This window comes from Lycorma delicatula, chromosome 8 (assembly GCF_047948215.1).
Source record: "Lycorma delicatula isolate Av1 chromosome 8, ASM4794821v1, whole genome shotgun sequence".
NCBI classification, from domain to species: Eukaryota; Metazoa; Arthropoda; class Insecta; order Hemiptera; family Fulgoridae; genus Lycorma; species Lycorma delicatula.
In genome coordinates this window covers 64972063-64996507 of record NC_134462.1, presented here as the reverse complement: position 1 = coordinate 64996507, position 24445 = coordinate 64972063, and the positions used below count along the sequence as shown (strand labels likewise).

At 26.7% G+C, this 24445-nt stretch overlaps 1 protein-coding gene across 11 annotated transcripts in view; it reads left to right on the top strand.

Moving 5' to 3' along the window:
* trio (trio Rho guanine nucleotide exchange factor) overlaps positions 1-24445 on the top strand; it is a 1562448-nt gene that overhangs the window by 1320146 nt on the left and 217857 nt on the right. For all 11 annotated transcript variants that reach the window (XM_075373360.1, XM_075373356.1, XM_075373361.1 and 8 more), the window contains one exon: positions 662-911. In XM_075373360.1, the coding sequence (XP_075229475.1) occupies positions 662-911 (250 nt within the window). The remainder of the gene's footprint in view (positions 1-661; positions 912-24445) is intronic.

Here is a 24445-nt window from a genome sequence, read left to right as displayed (position 1 = left end):
TAAGCTGATGTTATACATACTTCCTGATTGGCATAAAATCTATTTTTAAATTCTAAAATTTCTGAAACTGTTTGGGCTTTACAGAAAATTGCTTCAGGTTAAAATGTTGAAAATGAAGACAAAAAGTCGTACCTTTTTTTTTTTTATCAAAAATACACTTTTCTTATAAAGATATATAAGATTAATGATTAAACAGCTTTTTCAAGTACTGGACTGTCTTATTTTTATTTAACAGGTTTTTCATCACTAAATAATTTTTTTATTAGTTTAAATTAATTGCTATGTTCACCAAAATAAGACAATCCATGATCTGTTTCTTTTTAATAAGAATATTTTTATAAAATTAAGAAAAGATTTAATTAATTATCTGCATAAAATCTTAGAACTGAATGTAATTTAACATAATATTTAATAGAATATGTAAAAATTTTATTTAAATTCATTCTATAATACTTCGTACAGTGCCTAACTATTTTTGGGTTAAAACAGTTATTTTGGTGAGATGCAGATTCTATAAATTCTTCTACCTGTGAGCTCATTAGAATGATTAAATTATTTCATTACTGATAGATGATATATTTACTTTGATAAATTTATTTATTATTTTTTTATAAAGTTATTATTTATAATTTTCATTATATTTTACGATCTTTGTTTTCAGAATACTGGAGTGGAGATGACATGGGTGGTAGCAGATCATGTGGCAGGTGCAGCATCAGAATTGTCTGTGACAAAAGGTCAACAAGTTGAAGTTGTGGAAGTTAGACCTGATTGGTGCCTTGTTCGAATGCCAACTGCCGGTTGTGATTCGCCACCTGAGGGTCTTGTTCCTATTTCCGTCCTTAAACATCCTCCACCTGGTTGTTTAAAACCGACGTCACCTTCTCGGCGTACTCCTGAACATGAAATCGGTGAGTCAGTTATTTATTTTATCTTTTTATTATAAAATAAGTCAAATTGTACGTAGTTATTATTTATGCATCAAATCTAAATATTGATATCTATTTTTGAACCAAAAGATGATTATTTAAATAAATTGTGGAGTAATTGATTCTTAATTTTAGAAAAGTTCTGTATAATATAAATAATATTCTCATTAAGCAAAAATTAGGCAAACACTAATCTCTAACTTCAGTCAGGAATTTTGGAAATAAGTATTCTAATTCGTTATACTAATGTGGCATCAATGGCGAGTAGTAAAAAAGTATTCTGCATTATCCAAAGAGAAGGAAATATTTATGTGAATAGTTTTACAAAGAAACATGTTTACTAGTTTTACTTCTGTTTTGTTAATAGGCATCTTACTATTCAATATATACATAAAAATATGAATTTAAATAAATAATTCATTTTCTAATACATAGACATGCGATTCCAGAAGATATTTTTGAAGTTATTTTGAAACCTTTTATCACTGATATTTCAAGTAACATTTTTTTTAACAACTGAACTTCTGAACAATTCTACTCCATGAACCTGAATTCATATATTTTTTGAAAGAGAATGAATACATTTCCTTCAGGTGATTAACTAATTTATTAAAAGTGAGTTAATTTTTATCTTTCGGCGTGTTTTTGGAGGAGTAAACAATATATGTGGTTTATGATGAGAGATATGAAGAAAGATATTTAGGATATCAATAAATTTTAACATTAAATTTTTTTTGTATTAAAATAGATTTTAGTAAGAATAACACTGCTACAAATTTTGAAGATCAGTTATACTTTTAATAATATTTCATGTTTACTCAGGAAAAATAATATTTTGAATTTAACAGAAATATAGTTTACTTCTAAAGTGTGTACAGCTGTACATTATTTATAATTTAATTAAAATTAACCTGATCATCAAACAGCATTAACTCATTATCGTCAATCAGCATAATCATACGAAATAAATTATTCTTCTCTTGGCTATAAAAAAATTTAACCTTCAGATTGGATTAATGTTTTTTTTTTTCTATTATTCTGAGGCTTGTAGCCTGTTGATTGCATTCAATCACAGTCACACGGAAAAATCACATTATTTCCAATTACAGTATTTTATACATTACTAAAAAGCTTCACAGCCTTAAGAAATTTGATAGTTCAGTCTATTGGTAGCTGGTTATTAGCAAGATTTTCCGTGGTGTTGCCTTTCAGCCTGCATCTGGATCTTAGATTTGTGTGGAGATTGCAGTCTTCAACTACATGCCTCACAGTAAGTCAGCTCCTTCAAGAGCAGATAGGTTTTTGTAGTCCTTGGAGAAGGTAAGATGAAGTTAGCTGTGTATGTCCAATTTCGTGTAATATTGTATTGTATTTATTATTTTTAATTGTTATTTTTTTATACTGTGAGGAATTAAATTTTGAAGTTGAGAAGAATGATGGAAATTTATGGCCTCTTTTTTTTTATTGATTCTTTGAAAGTTATAAAATACAATTTAGAATGCAAACAAAATACAACTAAAAAAACTGCTATAAATTTTATAAATTAAGAATTCTTCTCTTAATGAATTGCTGATTTTCTTCTTGGATTTGAAGCATACAATTTCTTGTTTCAGTTTGTTGTTTGGCTTTTGCTTAATGTTCTGTGTAACTTATGTTTAATAGAAAGTTAGTGAAGTTGGGAGATGCTTGTATCCTTGAACTTTCGGAAGGGGAAAGAATATTATCGATTACTGTCATGAAATATGTAATTTTCTGATTAAGAATTGTATTTCTTAGCAAACAATATTAATATGTGGCTATGATAATAAATAAGTCTATTGTTCAAAGAATATAGTTTTTACCCCTTTTCTTTATAAAATAATCAAAACTGATGACTCTATAAGAATTGAATAATATTTTTCAGCTGTAAGTTCTATTTTGTTACTTTAATGACTATTAAGTAATTAATTTATTAATGCGGACGTTGACGATGATAATAATAATTATTAGAGAATAAATATTTTGTTGAGATTATTTTAAAAATGTATTTCATTTTTATATTTTATTTCTGAATAAACTCGTAGATTCTTTGATTTCAGCTTGAGTATTGTATTGAGAGATCTCACACTGTTTTATAATTCATGAATATAAAATTATAAAAGTTAGGTGAACTGCTTGATTAATTAAGTTGTCAATACGGATTTTAATCCTAGTAAATGATTTAATACTAAAAAATAATGATAGTAAACTTATGTAGAAATGCACGAGATCAGCATAGGAGGAAGGAAAGTAAAGAGTTTAAAATTCAATATCATTTTTAAGAGTTAGCCAGTATATTTAAAAGAGGATTTCGAAACTGGAGATATTATGAAAGAACACAGTATTAATATGAATGTTCAAAAAATTAAATTAATGAGGGTAGGTGACAATAAGTCAATGGATCTCTGATTACATCAATGACTTTTAAAAGATTAAGTAATGTGTAAATTATGAGATTTAATTAAGTATTTTTAATATTTCTTTTACTGCTTCTTTTATTATTCCGTAATAAATTTTTCTGATGAGTAGACTTTTATTCCTTTTTGGTTTCATGTGTTCTTTTTTTTTTGAGTCTCTTCTCACAATTCAGTGTAATTTTTTGTTTGCTGACCAGTGTATTCATAAAATTTTATCTGTGTTCTTTTATATATTGATTCTGTTATGCTCTTTCTGAAAATTTACATAAAATTAAATGTTTGCAGTTTACAACACTGTGTTTGTAGTATTTTGTTGGCCATAACTTATAGTAATAATACTCATTATTCCTTTAAAAAAAATTTAAATTTGGCTGATAGCAAATGCTGCAGTAATACTGATTTTATTATATTTTTTTTTTTTATGAAGTTGAAGAGGAGTTATCAGGAATTGACAGAGGATGACATGAGAATGTTATTCTTCTGTGTATGTAAATATTGAAAAAAATTAATTTATTGAAGAGAGAGTTTTAGATGAACAATCTCTCCATTACAGAAATTTTGATTTTGGTATTTCAAAAAGTGAATTTGAAACTTTTTTTATTTGAGGCATTATTAGACAGAAGTATTTGTAACCTTATCACAGTGGTGAGCGCAAATTTATAAATTAAAATTTTTTCTTTAATTTTTAAATTTTTGATTATTTCCATTTAAAGATTTTCATTTTTTAACATTATTGATTTAACAACTTTATAGTTTACAATTTTTTTTTTCTTAAAATTTGAAGAGCTTTTTCAGCTTTTATTACAAATAGCAGTAGGATTTATATTGTAAGATGTATTATTAAAGGAAATGAATGTTCAACAACATTGTCAGCTTTTTTTAATTTATTTTTTCATACTATTCTCAGTAATTTTAATAACCAGTTAATTTAATTTTTTATTAAAGTTACAGTATTTATTGAAACAAATCTAATTATTTTAGAATATATTTTGAATTCAAATTTATTTTATGACATTTAAATAAGTTCTGACTTGCATAGAAGAGTGATAGAATTTCTCACTTTCAATTGAAATTTTCTGGTTTGAATCTCAATCAGGCTTGCCATTTTTTTCATGTGCTGCAAAATCTGTAATTGGGACCACTATCTGTAGTTATTTAAAAAAATAAATAAGTGCTAGGTAATAAAAGTGTGACTAAATGCACATTTATAGTATTATACTACAAAAGTTGTTCTATTAAATCATAAAATTACAAAAAACAAAAAAAAATGTAGTGAAGAAAATGTTTCATTTTGTCCTTAAAACTCTGACCTACTGAACTGAAACCACAAAATGAAGCAATTGTGTAATAAACTGTATGTCATTTGTGGAAGAAACATGATGCTCAGTTGCTTTGTTCAGTTAACTTACTGTCACCTCAGTTTTATTGCATAGTAAAATTAGAAATGTGTGGCCTGCTTTAGAACCTGTAATGAGTAAATGTTAAACTGTTCATTTAATGCCATTTTATAATAATTTATGGTTTTCTTTCATTGTGTTTAGTATTAAAAAAAAATCATGCATTAATATACGTCAGTAAGATAAGATTTTATTATAGTTTGTGTGTATAGAATATTCTAACGTAATTTCATATAGTTATTTGATATATATAGATTAAAATAAATGGTACAGATTGAGTCAATTGCTTGAGATTTAACTGTGTCACTTTATTAAAGTGTTTCAGTTTATATTTTCTTAACGCTATGAATGCATTCTAAAATATTCTTGTTTTAATTTCTTTGGTAAAAGTTTCTTTAGCTGAACTGTTTCATTAACTTTTTGTTCATCAGTGGCAGAGTTTTAACCTTTAAAATTGTCTTCTTTTTATGCTAGCACGAATCACAGTCAGTTTTTATGCTTCCTGTATCATCTTTTTTCATCTTTGTCGTATTAAAATCTGAAATAATCAATTTTGCCTAGATAATGTATTAAGTTATTTAATACATAAGGTAATTTTCTTTTATTTATAAGGTGTTTTTCTTTTGTTAATCTTCTATAATAAATATAGAAAAGAAGTATGCTAAATCGTTATTATACCAAATTGAAAAAATAAAGTAACCCTAAGAAATCATTCATAAAAGATTTTACATTAAATCTGAGATTAGACAGCTGTTTTCATTCTTAAGTAATCACGATTATAGGTTCTATAGAATATAATGTATGGGAAAAAAATAATATATAATGTATGAAAAAATAAACTAATTAAAGAAATAAATAAAAAAATAATTGTGTGAAATAATAATAATAAAAGTATTAATTGATAAATAATTCTTACAAGACACTACAAAATGGTATTTTTAAAAGTGATTTCATTGTAAGAGTAAAATAATAGACAAACATCTACTGTTCAGGAAACCTTAATAAAAGCATAAATTTAGCTTAAAAATATCTAAACTCAGACTGAATTTTTTAGGGCGAAAAATCATTATTTATTTATTATTATATTATTTATTTACTCTCAATCCAACAAAATGCTTACACCTGATTGCAGTTACTTAGGATAGTTGTATTTTGTACTTCATGAAAATTTCTAAATCTGATTGGGATTCAAACTCAGAACCTTTCAAATGAAAGGCAGAAACACTACCACTCTGCCATGGATCTTGACATGTTAGTTAACCAGTTGCTTATTATTTGTAGTTAACACCCTCATGATGTTTACAATGGTGATGACAAATTCACTTGTTAGATTATAAATTTAACAACCTGTAGAAAATGAAATTATACATTTTTCTTTCTGAAACATTTTATAATATATGTCATCTAATGAATGTTTAAATTTATTAAAATTAGTACACATTGTTTGTAGACAAGATCATATTTAAGATTCCAGAATCAGTGGATAATGGAGACTGAATACAGTTGATGTTCCTCATTATTTGTCTTACACCCATGTTTACTTGTCTATATTCCATATCTTTACTCTCCATTCTAAAGTCCTAGTATGCATTCCTTAATGTCTCAATGTTATGAATTGGTATTCCTCTTCTCTACATTATGTTTCATAATACATTACTAAACATTCTATTAAAAACCTTTTTATAATCAGTAAATGTCATATACATATATCGCTGTTAAATTCTTCCCTTCTTCTTGATAATTTATTTTTACTTGAAAAAATTATCCATATAATAAAAATTTAGTTAGTTTAAATTAATTTAACATAAACCGGTCATGAGATTTATGTTGAAATCACATGATCATTATGTGATAATACGTATTAAGAATTTTAATTACTAGTCTCATATTGTTTGTTAGTGAATAAAATATATAATGTGTTTTATATATTTTATTTCTTGTTGCTTCCTATATCTGCATTGTTTCTTGATAATTTAGTCATCGTCGTTAAGGAATTTTTATTATTATAAGTTCTTTTATTTCATTCTTGATTATTTTATTTACTTTTTTTTTATGTTTTTGGTAGAAAATAAATGTATACTTTCTTAAGTGTGATTAATATTTTACCCACTGGAATTTTTTTCTTGTTCCCTTAAGGTATATATTGTTTCGGTCTGTTTTTGTTCACTTTTCAGATTTGCAGAATATCTATTGTGCATTACTATATTCCCTTTTCATTGTTATTTTCTAAAAGAGTTGTATTGTTTTTCTTTGTTTCATTTTGCTTGTACATAATAATCTATCAAACTGTTTTTTTTTTTTTTTTTTTTTTTTTTTTTTAATTATTACTGTTATTGTTGTATTACATTAATTAATAACATGATACAAACTGTTATTCTTATGTTGCCATGTTCTTTAATTACCAGGTTTATATATAAATAAAGATTTATTAAATGTTTATTGAAAACAAGATAGTTATTGAAACAAAAAGTTTCAGAACTTAAAAACTCAAACTATTTTTGAGTTATTGAAAACTCAAAAGATATTTTAAGTGAACATTTACAAAAATGTTCACTTAAAATCCAAACATACATTGTCATTTCGATTATTAGGTACAATAGCATCATTCTAAACATTGCAGGAGTATAAAAAATAAAAGCAAATAAATTTCCATATTTACTTTCGTGCAACGCACACCGGAAAAAATAATGATATAGTTTTTAGGGAAAAAGTAAACATGTAAAATTTTCAATTGATTTTTATTTTTTTTTTTACAATAAAAATTAAATACTAAGATATGTTCTTGAAAATTAAATTGTCATTAAATACAAATATACAAAATTTATGGTAAATTTATAAACACTTTAAAAAATTCAGAAATACAGATAAACTAGCCGGCATATCTAAAAGAAAAATAGAACAAAGAGCCTAATGTAGCAACATTGTTTGATAATTTTAAAAGAAAAAGGTTAAAATACTAATATGGTAAATCTGAAGAAGGATTCTTACTTGTTTTTTAATTTTCATCGTTGTTTTAATCTCTAACTTCAGAAGGAGATGGGATTGTCTTTGTCATTCCATATGGCAGTCTTCACTTCCACCTAAGCTATTAGAAATGCAGCATTTCTTGAAACTCTTCACAACCAAATCATTTGAAGTAAGATCCCATGTAGCCAAGATCCTTTTGCATATTAATGTCAAAACTCGGCTTTTTCAGTCTTCATGTAGGAGTCGTTTCATGGACTGCAGTCACCATTCACTCTGAATAAAAATTCTTTTAATTTACTTGGAAAGGCCAATTAATACAAACATGAAATGGCTGTGTAATGAATGACATCATTTTAGTAGGATTGTAAACTTGCACTATTTTACTTTCTTGAAGTGTTTTTTCACATTGTCTATTACATGTTCATGGAAACTGTCCAGCAGTAAGATACTTTTCAGTTTTAAAAGAGCATCAGGTTGCCACTCCCAGACACATTTTATCCACTCTTAAACTATTGTGTCATCCACCCGTTTGTTTTCTTTGCTTCTAACAGTGATACCAGTAGGTAATTCTTCATCATTTGGAAGGGTTTTTCTTTTAAATATAATAAATGGTGAATCTGCCAGTACTCTCAACATGACTGTACTTCGCTATTTTTCATTACTACTAGTACACATGCGAACAGTTTTATCACCAACAGCATTAATTTTTGCATTTGCTGGCATGTCAAAGTAAACTGTTTTTTGATTGGCATCTCCTATCTGTCCAATTAAAAAGTTATTTTCTTGTCGTAACTAAATTTCATGACTCTAGATAGCCAATTATTTTTTCTCAAAGACATCCGTCAAGCATTGAAAAAGAGATGTATGTTTTCTTATTGATAGTTCATACCTATTCATAAAATGACTTAACCTTCCTCAGCTTGCTTTAAAATTTGGTATTTGAAGTTCCCTTATGATTTGTGCAGCTTTTAATTGTGCCATCTCTGTTGAAACAGCAAATCCTTGCTTGTGTTTATCTTGAATGTTAGAAAACAACTGCCCATCTACTTGAGGAAACTTCCAAATTCTGCTATGAATGTTTTTCTAATTTTACTACTATCCATAAGCTTCTCTTTTTTCTTTCTTCAATCTCTCTTACAATTTTGGAATATCATATTTACAGTCTCCTGCATGATTATCCTCAGCTAAGTGAATAACTTTAATTTTTCGTTTTCACCGTAAATGAACACAAACATTTTACAGTACTCATTTTTACTAGCTTGCTTAAAGTACAAAATGGAAAACTTAGTATTAGTATAAACTGTACACACAGTCTACCTTCAATTGATTAAAACAAAATGAATAGTGTTGTTTTTAGCTGAGACGACTATGTCCTATATAAAAATATGGCATGATGAATAATAACAAATCTTAAAATAACCAGAAATGCAGAGATAAACATATGATAAAAGTTTATTTATAAACACGCAATTACAATATAGACCTCAAAAGGGATGTGATTCAACATTCAGTTGCAGATGTAAAATCAAAATTAATTTGAATACATGCCATGATTTGATTACTTACTACTGTATATTAGTAAATTATACTACACTGTGTAGTACAACAGTAAATACAGATATTGGATCTTTATTAGGAAATCCCCATATATCATATGCACCCATTAATTCATATTGTTTTTAAATATTTCTTTTTAAGAAAAAAGGTGCGCATCATTCATGAGTAAAATAGTAATTACAAAAAAATACTAATTAACAAATAAACTGTACTTATGAATCTCTGCAAAATGACTGTTGCAATTCAAGCAACTGCAATTGTTTCCGGCAATCTTAATAAAAAATATAAATTTAGTTTAAAACCATTTAAACCTCCAATTCAGACTGCCCCTGAATTGTCTCTCTATTGGGATTGCCTGAAATGGCAACAGTAAATTGTATAGTCATTGTTTTATAGTGTTTCACTGTTTATTTATAATTTAATTTCTGTATTGTAATTATTTATCGTTTCTCATTTACTTATTCAATTATTATTATTATTATTATTATTATTATTATTATTATTATCATAATTAATTTTTTTCTGTTCTGTTTACTGATGATGTTAAACATCAAAATGATCTAAGCTTAGATATTAAAGTTTTTATAAACAATTTTTTAGAGTAAATTTTTCAAATTTATATCTGTTTTCTGTATCTCTTATTTATCTAATTAGTCTTTAAGGAACAACAGGCTTACTGTGTGTTGCAGTACTCTACGACACATGAATCTTGTAGTACATAAAAAATGTCTAGCCTAACCATGGTTTAAATGTTTAAGCTTGCAGATGAAAGAGAGAGATGATTCCAATCCTCCACAGAGATTGCCATTAGAATTCTTGATGTTTACTTTCTATGCAAATAGAATTTTAAGTATTCTTTATTAATTACACTATTAAACAGTGAATGCACTTTAAGTGAAAGCAAAAATACCAAAATCAAACTGCAATCTATATAAAATATTTTTTATATTTTTAAGACTAAGATATATTTTTGTTCTTGCCACATATCCTAAAGCTTTTTAAAGCATATTTTATAAAATTCATATAAATAAATGCTATTATTTACCTTTAAATTATTTTACATAAATTTGAAACTTTAAATTCTTTCTTCAAGTTAATATAATAATCTAATAATTTATCTTTTTTATTAACTATTTTTTTTATCAGAAAGTTAATTATCTTAAAAAAGGATTTTTGAAACAAACTGCTATAAAAATTGAAGTTGGAATGTAGATAAAGTATAATCATTAAAATGATTGTTTATTTATAAAACTGTTCAAAAATAAAATAATAAAAAACGAACTCAACTGAATATGTAAGCTCAAATGTCACAATAAAATTGATACGTAATAACAATAGAAGGGATGTGATTACAAAAATTTATAGAATAAAACTGATCAATCAGGTGGTGTAGTGGTAGCAAGCTCTCTTCTAAATCAATCAGTCTCATGTTCCACTCCGAGAAAGGATCTGGCAGCATTTTTTTCACCCATAATTTCTTCTCACCTTCAAAAACATAATAAGTAAATAAATAAATAAATGAATATATATATACAGCTTGCTTGAGGTTGTAACCATAAAAATTAAACTCAAAATTATTGTACTGTATAGCCTTAAATGTCAAATAAAAGGAACTAAATTGACTGAGAATTGTTACCAAAGACACTTCAATCATACACGTTATTACCAAAGAATGATGTCTAAGATTATGACATGAATAAAGAATAATCCCTAAGATATTATGGTTATAAATGATGAGTAAAAAATTTAAAAAGTTGTTGAGAACACAGAATACTTCTTATTATGTATTTAAGACTAGAGAGCATCAGAACAATTGTTAGTCTGGAGGTATTAAAATTTATTATAGAAGACAGAATGAGGTTAAATATATTAAGTAAATTCAATTTTTTCCATTTGCCATAAACTGTTTCCTATCTATAAGTATGAAATAACTAATTTCAGTTATTTTCTCTATTCAGATGCCATGACACAAATTTTATGAACATCAGGAATTGCAGGAAAAAATAAACTTGTTTTGTAACAATCAATTAGTCTCTAAATTTTAAAAATATGCAACTAATAGTAGAAACTGTTGTTACTTAACTTTATTTTATAGGAACCAGTTTATTATGTGTGGCTTTGACAATGGTAATTTTATTGTAATTAATATCCCATTGTTTTCACGATGCTACTCCCAGCAGATATTCTTATTGTAACAGCAATATTAAGTTTTAAGGATCCTTTTTACTAACTTGACTTGTTTTATTTGTAACTTGCAGATATCATGCATGAATGTGTTACAGTATCTGTCACTAATCAGCAGTTAATACAGCTTTTCTATATTGCTATAGCATACTTTTAAACTCTTTTAAAAGTATTGGATTAGGTTTAAAGGTAATGTATCTGATGTCCTTAGTTATTTAGTTGGATACTTTCACATACCACAAAATTCTAGGTTTATACTAGAGTTGTTATTTTACGAATCCTATCTTTATTCTTGGGTGCCCCATTAATTTCTGTAGGAAAATCAAATACATCAGTAATGAATTTCACAACAGTGTGTTTTTTTTGGATAGGAGATACTTTTCGATTCCAATCATGTTGGAGTGGTAGCATCTTGGTCTTTCATCATCTGAAGGTCCTGGATTTGAATCCCAAACAGACATAACATTTTTCTTACGTTATAAAATTCCATTTCCATCTCCCACTCAAAAGCTTCAAGCTTACGTGGCGATATCATCAAGCAATAAAGAAAAAAAGAAATGAAAGTGGCTGTATATCGACCTAAGGACAATATTTAGCATCCAGTGGTTGCACAGTTTGCTAGTAGCTGAACTGTTTGCTGTTACATAAAGCTGATTATTTGAAACCTCTCTTGAACAAAAACAATGCAATATCCGATCATTGAAGTTCAAATAATATACTATAACAATAATCTGGTCCAAAACTGGAAAGATCAATTACAAAACTTCAAATGAAAATACATAATATTGTGATAAGATAAATTATAACTTCTTAAGTAACTTCATTTGTAGAAAAAACATAATTTAAAGGAAAAGTAGCATATATTACATTTTTTCTGTTTTATCCCAATTTTAGAGAATTTTATTTCTTTTGTTAAACAGTTATGAAGTGATGATTCTAAATGTAGTTAAGAATGGCTGATTAAAAGAGACAATTTAGAGATGTTATAAAAATGTATGTCAGCTATAGTCTAAATATAGATCAGTTTAATATAATTCTAAAGAAATTATTTGTTGTCATGGTTGAGAGGATTGTAAATTGAAATACTGATTGTGTGTGAGAATTGTTTCATTATTGTTTCAATTATTGATCTGCGTATAAACAATTGTAAACCCTTCAGTTTTCTGTAATTGAAAAATAGATTCAATAAACTATGTATTTGATTAAATAAAAAAAAAGGATGTGTTTGTTGGATTGCATATCATGTTGTTAATGGTGACGTATTGATTTTTCTTTAATATTGATCTTTTAATAGATTATTTAATTTAGTTTGATCAGGGTTTTTTTTTCAGTAACTGGTTAATTTTTAAGCAGAATTATTCAGTTAAATGCCTAATTCAGTTAAACTCAAATTGGAATTAATGTTAAAAAATAGTATCTTTTTTTTCATTGAGTATTTTGAATAACTTCGTTCTTTTAATCCTGGAAGTTGTGGCAACAAATGTTGATTTTTTGGTATGTAAAATCCAGTTCAAAATGAAATTGTTAAAAAATTTAGACTTACTTCTGTCATTAGAAGTTTGAAGAATTCAGTAAATGTTATGGAATATTTGTTAGTTTTATAATTTTCATTGAACCATTATTATTGATATTTTTATACTGTTATGCATGTCTTCATGTTTTGAATATGTTGTTATTGTTATTAAACTCACTCACCTCCATTTAATGTGTAGATTTGTCTTTGTGTATGGTTTGTTGTGTTTCCTTAAGTTGTTGTGCTTTTATACATTACAAATGCTTGTAGAATTAAAAAAATGTATTTTTAGTAAAGGTTGTATTTATATAACATAAACTTAATGAAATTAACAATTCAGATATTTGGACATTAGCAAAGGTGGGGAAAATGACAATGATAATGATGTAAATTATGAACTGGATATTATTTATACATATTTCAAATATTTAAACTGGCAAAAGTAAGAGTGTACATTCTAATAAATGTTTCTTGAAAACTTACCGTGAGTGTTGAACAAGTCCGTCCAGAAAGACACATTTTTTTTGGAAAAATCTTTTTGATTTTTCAACATAATCTCCTTTAAGTGTATATGTACTTAGTCCAATTATTCTTGGTTTTTTTATCCCATCCTTATATTAATATTTATGCAAATTTTAAAAGCAGGCAGATGTTTTGGCAATAACTTCATAATTTCATGGAAATCACTTACCATTAAGAACTTCTTTCTTCATATTTGGAAACTTGGTCTAAAAATGCTAAACCCAAAAGTAGTGCGATTTAAAAGAATTTTGTATCTTAATTTGAACAATTTTATTGTCACTCACATAAATGTAAGCTGGTTCATTTTCTTGGCGAAAAAATTCCTTCTTTTCATCAAATATAGTGTTTTTTCTTTAGTTCATCATTTAAAGGAACTTATAAAGTTGTATAATACTGCCCAATTATCATTTTATCCTTCCCCAGAAACTCAATGAAGATTATGCCAAGACCATCCTGAAAAACACTAGTCATCTTTGCTATTGATGGAATAGTTTTCTTCCTCTTTGGAACAAGTTCTTAGACCACCACCTACTGTTTTAACTGTTCATTGATTTCGGATTACTCAGATATATCTAAGTTTCTTCAACTGTTATGAAACAGTCGAACGCTCTACCACTGAGCTATACCCCCTAACTGTTATGAAATAGCACAAAAATTTCTCTCAGTTACTTTGAAACAATCCGGAACTTTGCTTAGTGTTTACAGTTCATGCTTTTGACCAATTGTGACAGCCATCTTATAGAAAACTTATACAAATGCAAATATATGAGTTTTAGTAAATTTTCAGTTTATTGTTCAATTTTTGTTATTAAAAAAAAGAAGAATTTAAATATTAACCATTTAATTCTATCATTAGAATTTTTTTAAATATTTTACAATAAAAAAAAAAAGTGTGTGTATTTATATACATAAAAGTATTTCCCTGCAGTACTGTATTGTTTATTATTAAAGTCGGAGCGCCTGCCAGTTATGCAACTTGATTATCTGTTCTGTTATGCTAGTGGCAGATGTCATAGAATTCACTGGCTTTCTGTTTCATCTGAAACAAACATTTCCTTGAGTAATCGTATATTGTAGTCTTTGGTTCTGAGTACCCTACAATGTTAAATTAAGGAAATATATAACATTTGTTTTTTTTTTGTATAAAATGTTTATGGTTTAAAAAAAAACGCGGTAAAAATTTAAGAATACAATTTTTATTATTTTCTGTTAATGACAGTGGAATTTTTTTACATTTTTTTCTTAAGTTTTTTTTTACTTTTAAATATATATCTTTATATGGTAAAATGCTTCTTTTTTTTTACATTTTACTATTATTATTTTTCTTAAAATGTTATTTCTTTATAAATTTCTACACAAATTATTAATTATATTTCTTATAATAACCTCTGATTTATTTTTATTTTGCATAATTATTAGATAAATCATAAGTTACGTACGTAATAAGTATTTTGTTATATTACAGTCGTTAGTAATTTGTGTGTTTTAATAATGAGGGTAATAATCATAAAAATTGATAATTAATATGTTTTTTGTTATTTTTATTATTTATTAATAAGATACTTAGTTATTAAAAATTTCAGTAATATTTCGAATTATTTTTGAAATTGTCCCTCGTTATAGTTTTTAAATGTTCCTTAAGCATAGTAAATACATTTTTCCATCTCAAAGTTTGTTTCATATTCCTACTAAATGAAACTACATATTGCTTAGTTTTACTTGAAGTTTTAGGGAAATTGTGGAAAGTTTTTTTGGCATTATACGGTAGAAAAATCTAAAATAATTATGGTTAAACAACTTACAGTGGTACAAACAATATTGTTTAATTTAACGAAAGAGATATAAAATAAACAAAAAACTAAACCAAAATTTAATATAAACAAAAAACTAAACCAAAATTTTGTATACTAAGATACATTTACAGGCCTAAATTTTTTTTTTAATTTTTACTCACATTTCAGTCTCTAGCTATTGTATATTTGTATGTGCGCGCCCGCGTGTGTATTATTTATATTTCCGAAAATTTAAATTCTTAAAAGAAAAAAAATCAATAATCACCTTTTTAAAATTGTGTATCATAAAAATTTTACCAGGCCGTATTTATATTTATTACGTACAAAGAAGCACAGAATTATCCATATAAAGTCTTTATTAGCATAAAAAAATACGTAATACGAATGTATAATTCGTAATTATTCATTGTATAAGTAATTGTAAAATAAAAAGTAGATTTACCAAAAAAACAAATAAATGAAAGAAAGAAAAAACTAATGTAATTCACCGCTTTTCAGGAATAATATATCTTTTATATACAGTCAATGTCGATCACAATATTATAAAAATATTGTGTCGTATAGAATTAATCAATAATTAAAATAAATTATAATTTAAATTTATGTATACCTTAAACATTAAGTATTTTGTTTTCAGTTTAAGTAGTGACAAGCCTTAATAATTCATATAAAAACTACCTAAGGGATAATAAAACGACAAACAGATAAAAACAAAGGACTGCCTGATTTAATTATTTTTATCAAATATTGAGCGCGCAGTTGTAAAAATTGGTGAATATTTAACACGCTTCTATTGATTAGATCAATCTCCATGTTTAAATAATTAAGTAAGGATAAAATTTGATTTCATTTTCCCTCTAGAAAAATCAATTTATAAAATAAAATGTAAAAGAAATAAATATTGTTAAACGTAATTGTAATCCAAATGGAAAATTCCTCGGTAAATTAAAAAAAAAAAAAAAATAGATAAACTGGAATCTTAAGATTTTTAAAAATTCGTAGTGGATCTTGTTACAATAATACTCGTAATTGATATTTTTGTGTTTTAAAAGCTGTACTGATGTTAGAAAATCATAAAGTTGTTAATAATTTAAAAACAAATGTTTAAATTATACTGCAATACTTCTAGCGTAAATCCAGAAAAAACTATTTAAAAATTAGTGTATTACGTAAACACAATCTTGATTTAACTATATACTTTAAAATAATGTCAGGGTTGGGTAGTTATGCTATTCAAAATATAAATAACTTGCTCAGTATTTGTCTGAAAGCATCGATCAGAGCAGGTTTATAAAATTCAAAACTAATTAAAAGATTTACAATATTTAACGAAAAATATATTATTTAAAATTATTTTATACTTAAAATATAATTAAAACTATTTCACTACGTTCAGGTACTACTAGGAGAGATTAAACAAACTGAAGAAAATTCTGGTATTAGTAATCTCTATTTTTTATTTACCTATTTATTTTTTATTTTATTTTTTTTTTTTGTTATGAAAGACCGGGCATCAACAGCTCAGGTCATTAGCCTGGTGGAAATTGGTAGCCATGCCTGTTCGAATCCGGGACCACCGCACAAAATGCCGATAAGCTACCTACTCAGCCACGGAGGTCGGCGTTTTTTTTTAAATTATTAAACTTTTTTCGACACCGGTCATTAACTTCTGGCTAGTTTTTTTAGCTATCCTATACTTTTTCATTCTTTCACTGTATCTATATCTGATTTTCCTTAGAACCCTCTTTTGACAAGTTCCAGTTTATCGATTCCCCTTAGTTTAAAGCTACGCATTTTGACGCATATAAAGTTCCTGGTCGGATTACCGTTGTATAGTGCCTGAACTTGCCTGTTCTTGAGATCCGTTTCTTATTGAGCACGTCCTTCGCTTGGCCATAGAATTTTAGAATCTTATTGATTGTGACCATGTTTTGCTTCCTTTTATCTATTCCATTTGATTGTATAACTTCCCCCAAGTACTTGAATTTGGTCGTCTTAATTCTTCCATGTTCTGTCCGTGACAATTTTAGTGCGTTCTTAATATTCATCATATACTCTGTTTCTACTTGCTTCTTTCCATGTAGAACGTTTATTTGTTGTTCTGCCGTTTCTATATCTTCCGCCAAAAGGGCGAGATCATCTACAAAGGCCAGACAATCAATGTTCAAATTCTCTCTCGCCCTATCCCAGTTTTACTTGCTTCAGGTCTTTATATTGGCAAACTTTTTTCCATTCTTTTATGACCTTTTCAAAGACTACACTAAAGCGAAGGGGAAACAGTCCGTCCCCCTGCCTGACCCGTCTTGATTCCAAAAGGATGAAGCATTCCCTTTTAAATTTAATCTTCGATTTTGTAAGACTCTGCTTGATGAGGTTTATTAATTTTGAGTCTATCCCAACTCCTTTAAGAACTTTAAACAATGTTTTCTGGTAACTGAATCATAGGCTTTTTTAAAATCTACAAAGATGATCACTATTCTCTTGTTTGCCTAGTTGTATTTCTTGATGGCCGTTTTCTAGCTTAAAATTTCTTCTACGCTAGATCTGACTTTCCTTTTAATAATTATTAAAATTTAATTCGATAATCACCGACTACATTTTTTTTTTGCTTGATGTTATCGGACATAAGTTTGAAGCTTGTGCATGGGATATGTAAATGTAGCGTATGAAAAGTGCCACGCCTGAACGGGATTCAAACCCAGGACCTCTGGATGAAAGGCCGAGACGCTACCACTTGCACCACGGAGGCCGGCAGTTAAACGTCATACTCCAAAATTTAATGTTTTATATAATTATCTGAAGATATAATTAATTTTTTTTTAAATAATTCACGAGTTTATTACTTTTTTTGTAACTATTTAAATTAGCTGAGCTTAGTAATGTAGGTTTTTTAAAAAAAAAAAAATGTTATTTTTTGAAAAAATCTTTAAAATAAGTTGATAATTTATTTAAAAATAGTAATTAAAGCATAGTGATGATGCCCTTCTCTTTGGCCGAAGTATTTTGTTCTTTTACGCGGAAGTAGTTCTGTTACCTGGTTTTATATTAATGGATATTGTTAAATTTTTTTAAAATAAATCCCTATTTATAATGATACAAATAATTAAATATGTATTTAGTTGCCAAAGTCGATTATTGTTAGTAAAACCTAATTTTTATTGGCATGTGAAATTCTCAGTTTTTTTATCTCTACCTCCTTTTAGGTCAACGTCATTTCAGTTTTTTACTATCTTGGGAAGTATCCTTTTTGGGATTGTTAGAGTGCAAAGAAAGTTATTTAATGTAAATGTGGTTGTTAAATTATGTAATTTTTTTACTAAAACTTCTAACTGTATACCATATTTTTCTTCATAGCTCATTAAAGAAATTAATACTTTAAAGCGCGCGCGTGTATTTATGTGTATTACATTCTTTTAAAAAAACCATTGTATTTTTGTTCAGTATCTTCGTATTACTAAAATTAATATCATATACATCAATTTTTAACATTATAGAACATCGGAAGAATAACGTGGGATTGGATAAGTATAAAATAATATCGGAAGAAGATTGCTCTTGAAAGTAAGAAAAATTTTCGATTTTTCATTCGGTAGAATCCAATCTCGAGAGGGGAAGTTCTGTTGGCCACGTGGGGATTGGTACCCCTGAATTTGTATTGGAAAATTCCCCTTAAATACCAGTATAATGAAAATCGGTAGCAAAACTATTGTATAGGGTTCAGGAAGAAATTCTCCACGGATATCCTGAATATGATTATAAAATTCCAGGATAGCTTAGTGTTTATTCAGTTATATCTGAGCATCTAATGTATTATTTTACGAAGAACGAAACGTATTAATTTGTCGTTTAAAATATCTATTCAGTTTTTCTTATGTCTATAAAAAAAGTTAGATTACACGAATCATGAAAATTCCTTTGTTTTAAGAGTATTAATATAATATGTGCTTTATACTACAGTTAACCCCTGTTTAAGGTGAGCAAAAATATCACTTGTATAACTATAATGTACTTTTCGGTAGGCATTCTGATACACAGTAGTATATTCCATTCGTTGAAGAGGCCAACGAGAAACCAATTGACTCCCTTATTTTCTTCAATAAATCTGGCATGGAATTGTTTTCATTGTGCTATTTTCGAGAGCGGTTTATATTTCGTGTATAGTTTCCTACAATCGTGTGATTTTTACAAAACTAAGTAGTATATTTTTAAAATTATTTACCGTTGTTGTTCATTATCGGAAAGCATATCGACTGTATACGAATCTACAAGCTATTTTTCATACGACACAAAATTGTTTTCCCTTAAAAAATAAGCGTAATTAGTCATCATGAAGAAATAAATAGATTGTACCTTCTGTTGGTCTAAAATAATATTTTTAATACAAATAGTTTAAGAACCGGTCGGTGTTCTTGAAGTCATATTTAAATTATTTATTAATAATTATTGGAGTTTTTTAATAATAGATTTTATTGTCACCAATTTACATTATATAAACCGGGGTTTCAGTTATTTCAACCGATTTCAAAATATTAAAAAAGCAAATTGTGTTTTGGTAATTTTGCTACCATTTATAGATTTCTTATTAATAAAAGTAAATACTCTTTTATATTTAGTTTTTAAAACATTTAATTTGTAAATCTAAACGAGTAACTATTAAAAATATAAATATCGATTTTCGTACTGTTAACTGATCGAATGCCAAATTACAAAGTTCTAGTTTTAAAAATTTACTATGATTTTATTTATTTTTTATTTTATTCTTCCCCCATTAAATCCCAAATAAAAAAAAAACACAATTTACATCAAATTCTGTATTAGCATCTCTCTGATTTATTAATTCTCCACCCACTTCATTCAGTGTAGATATAATTGTATTAATAAAAAAAGTGAAAATTAAAATATATATATGAGATTTTTAATGTAAATATTTTTTTTTTTATTATCGGATTCAAATTTAAGGTAAAGATATTTTATTGTTGTAGATTCTTCTTCTTTTTTATTAATAAAATAAAATAAAAAATGTAATGTTTGTTTTTTATTAAATTATAATTTTGAGCCTAAAATTAATGTTATACATGACCTTGCATGTGTTCATATCTATCTATCTTTGATTTTGCGTTGGCGTATATATTTTGAGAATAATTTAAAAAATGATGTCGGGAATTCTTATTATTCACATTCTTGTTGCCTACGCATGTTTAGATTTCATCATCGTATCATTTTTTAATATATCAGTTTTTTTCGTATATATTTTTCGGAATATTAAAAAAAAAAAAAGCTGTAGTTCATTTATTAGAGATTTTATTAGTATATTTTTATATACAGTTTCACGGTTTTAAAGTAATTAACAGTTTTTTATCTGGTTTCATCAAATCTTTTTTAATGTACCTAGTTTTCTGTGACTTAAAATATGTCGACGCCCTTTTTTTTTCATTATTTTTTTATTATTATAATAATGAGATGTTTTGTTTTGTAAGTCGCTTATATTTACCTGAAGGTCATATATATTGTCGTTATATAGTGTCATGTGTGAGTAATTGTTAGGAAATACGGTGGGCGGATATCAGTAATCGTCACAGCTCACAGCTTCCGGTCTGTTCTGTATCGGCAGAGAGAGGTTGCCGGTCGTAAGGAGTGTAGAGGAGTAATGAGATAGAGAGGGAAATATAGAGCGTAAAGGATGGTACGAGAGTACGAGCGAATTCGCGCGGCGGTCGGGTTTTTGGATCGATACATGGCGTGCGGGGCGGTATCACCGAGCTAGGATGGGCCCGGACTACAGGTTACCCCCCTTTTCTTCTCTCGTTCTATCTTTCTCTTTCTGTCTGACTATCTCTCTCTTTATCTCTGTACTCTACCGTGTACCCCCGGTCGCCGGTGCTGGAGCTTCAGGCCGGCGGCGCAGCAGTAACTGCGACAGCGGGGCCCAAGACCGAAATCAGCAGTCTTTACTCTTGACTGTTGTGCATATCGTGTGTGTACATATAACCATCTCACAACAAGGTGTTATATTTTTGTATATACATTGCCTATTCATACTTAACATACAATAATATACCTCCACATTAATTTTTTTTTTTTTTTTTTTTTACAAAAGAGAAAAAAATAATATAACACCTTGTTAAAATATATGTATATGTTTCTTGTATAAAACATGTTTGTCAAAATTAATAACATGATTGTAATAGTGACGTTATTAAATTTTTTTTTAATACTGGATCCTATTAGTAGAGTACTAACCTTATTAACAAAATAATCGATGGTATTTTTTCGAGAAATATGTATGTATCATTGTATAAATATATGTTTTTTCTATTTATATATACATTTATGTTGTTAATTTAACATATAACATTAAGTCTGGTCAATGTCAGATCTATAAAATTTTATTATTAAAATATTTTTACTTGTAATTCTAATATGAAGTGGTTGTAAACTCGTAAAATATTTAAAATAAAATATAATTTTATCTTTAACTATATAAAACGTAAAATTTAAGAATATGACTTTAAATTAATCGGTGATTATCGAATTAAATTTTAAATTGTTCATTAAATAATTATTTTATTGTTAATTAATCGGTCTTGGATTCAATACTCTGTAATGACATTGACATCATATTTCTTTTATATGAGTTTATATTAAAATTATAAAACAAATCGTTATGCTATGATGTCCGATTTGTTCTTTGTTAATTAAATAAATATTGAAATTTCTAATTATTATTTACTTATATTTACTGATTTTAAGTTTTTTTTTCCATTACTAACAGAAATAAAGTAAAAATTTCTTAAATATTTGTTGTAGATCTATAATAAACTTAAAGCTGATATAGGAGTTTAGTTATTATTTCTTTTTATCTTTTCAATTTATTGTTTAGTGTAATATATATATAACCTATTCATTTTTTTTTTTTTAAGGAATGATAAATTCGTGAAAAATTTGATAGAAATTCTTGATTTTGTTGATTTTTATAAATGTAATAGTAAATAATCTTCTTAAGGGATATTAATTAAAGGAATAATTATTGTATTTCCATAATTATTTGTGTAAAGGGGTTTCTTGCTATTCTTAGGTGCTTTACCATATAAGATTCGTTATATTTTATTCAGTTTTATATAAAATCTGTAAAAAAAAAAAGTTTCTCTAATAATAAACACTTTTTTTATGACTGATTAAATTAATTAACTATTTATTGTTTCGATTTAATAACCGTGATTTAAGCTTTTACTATTTAAAATCATATTTATAATTTAATAAAAACATAGTTTTTTTTTTGATAAATTTTTAAATTATGTCTCTTATTATGAAGAATTACTCGTAATTTAATATTTAAAATTGCAATAGAGTTGTTTGTTTTTAATATATTTAGCAGGGACATAATTTGTTACTTTAAATAAATATATTTCTAATCTAGACTGTACTATCAATGCACTTAGTTGTTTCTGGTTTAAATATCTGCCGTTTTAGGTGTTATTGATGTTTAAATTATATTTGTGGTTGCAATTTTTTATAAGATAATGAATGTAATATCAAAATAAAAATTAAATAATTTCGTCATTTAATTATTATTTATTATTATTCTTTTGTTTAGTTTTCAGTTTACCTCAGTTATTTTTTAAACAGATAAAATGATAAACTAATTATAACTCTTACAATATAATTGCTCATTAACATCTAAAAATGTCAGGAATAAAACAAACAGAGTTGAAATAAAGGTCCACATTTCGGTAGGCCACAGAGGTTAAACAACCGATCATTTCCTTTTCTTTTTTTTCCTTTTTAGCGAGATAATTTCTTATAAATACTTTTATGGGATTCTTTTATAATGTATAAATATTTTTATGTTAGTTTCATAAAAATTTTATCAGTTGATTTGATAGAGTACAGTTGTTGCTTTTTTTTGGCTTGTGTAATTGTAGAGATTAATCTCTGAGGAGATATGTAATAGTTTTGTCCTTCATTTCTATGCTGATGATGCTAAGATCGATTCCTGTTGTTACTTCGATGTCATATAGTTATAAAATGCTTATAAATGAATATTTCAGAAAGTGTTATTTATAATAAAAAAATTTACCAATCTTTTGCTCGGCTAATATATATTCATCTAACGGGGTTGGTTAAAACAAACCTCAAAAGGTTTAGTTATAGATTTTATAAACTGCATATATATATATGTTACATATTTGTATACATATGTCCATTCGGTTAACTGTAATTTAAACATATATACCAGTGCTTCTTAATATTGCTTTTGAATTAATCTCCACCAAATTTTAGTAACTCGTAACTAAAACAAAAAAAAAAAAAAAAACAATATTTCTAAATAGATAATTAATAATAATAATAGATAATTATTTTACATAATTTTTTTTAAAATTAAAATATTTTTATTAAAAAAATTGTAATAAATTAGTACATACAATTTCCTTTTCTAGTTAAATTCTATAATCACTGATACCATCTGACTTTAAACCTTGTTTAGATATCTATGTTACCTCATCTTTTTATCCAAAAACGGAAGGGTCTATTTTTATCTACGTAATACAATATTGATTATTCTTAAGACTGACTACTATCCTTTGATTAAGGTCAAGGTCATATTTATCTAGGTCAGGGTAGATTTTCTGTAGCTGTTGATAGTGTGATTAAGTTTTTCAATGGAATTTTAACCAGGTTTTCGATTGATGACCGAACATATACCACCTATGTATTGTCAATCGGCTTCCAAGTAGTATTGCGATGATGTAAAACCGAATTGCAGATTAAAAAAAAACCGGCTAATTTTAAACAAATCTATAATAATATAAATATTGTGAAACGTTGCACAACCTTAGATCAAAAATGAAAAATACGGTAGGTGGCTGTCTACCGTCTTTGTAAGACCCGACGTTTTTTGAATTGATATTGCAGAGGTCTTATCTATTCTTATAGTAACCACAACTTAGAAAAAAAATCAAGGGTAGAAAAAATAAATTACGATGTATCCGTAGAAAAATTAAGATGAAAGACAGACAAATGTATTTGGATAACAGCTTGCAGGCTTCCTCCATACATCGGATACCCGTAATTTTTCGGGTTTATAGCCTGTTATAAATTATTTTTCTTCAGAATCTGAAGTTCCATTACAGGTGAGGCTCAGTCTTTT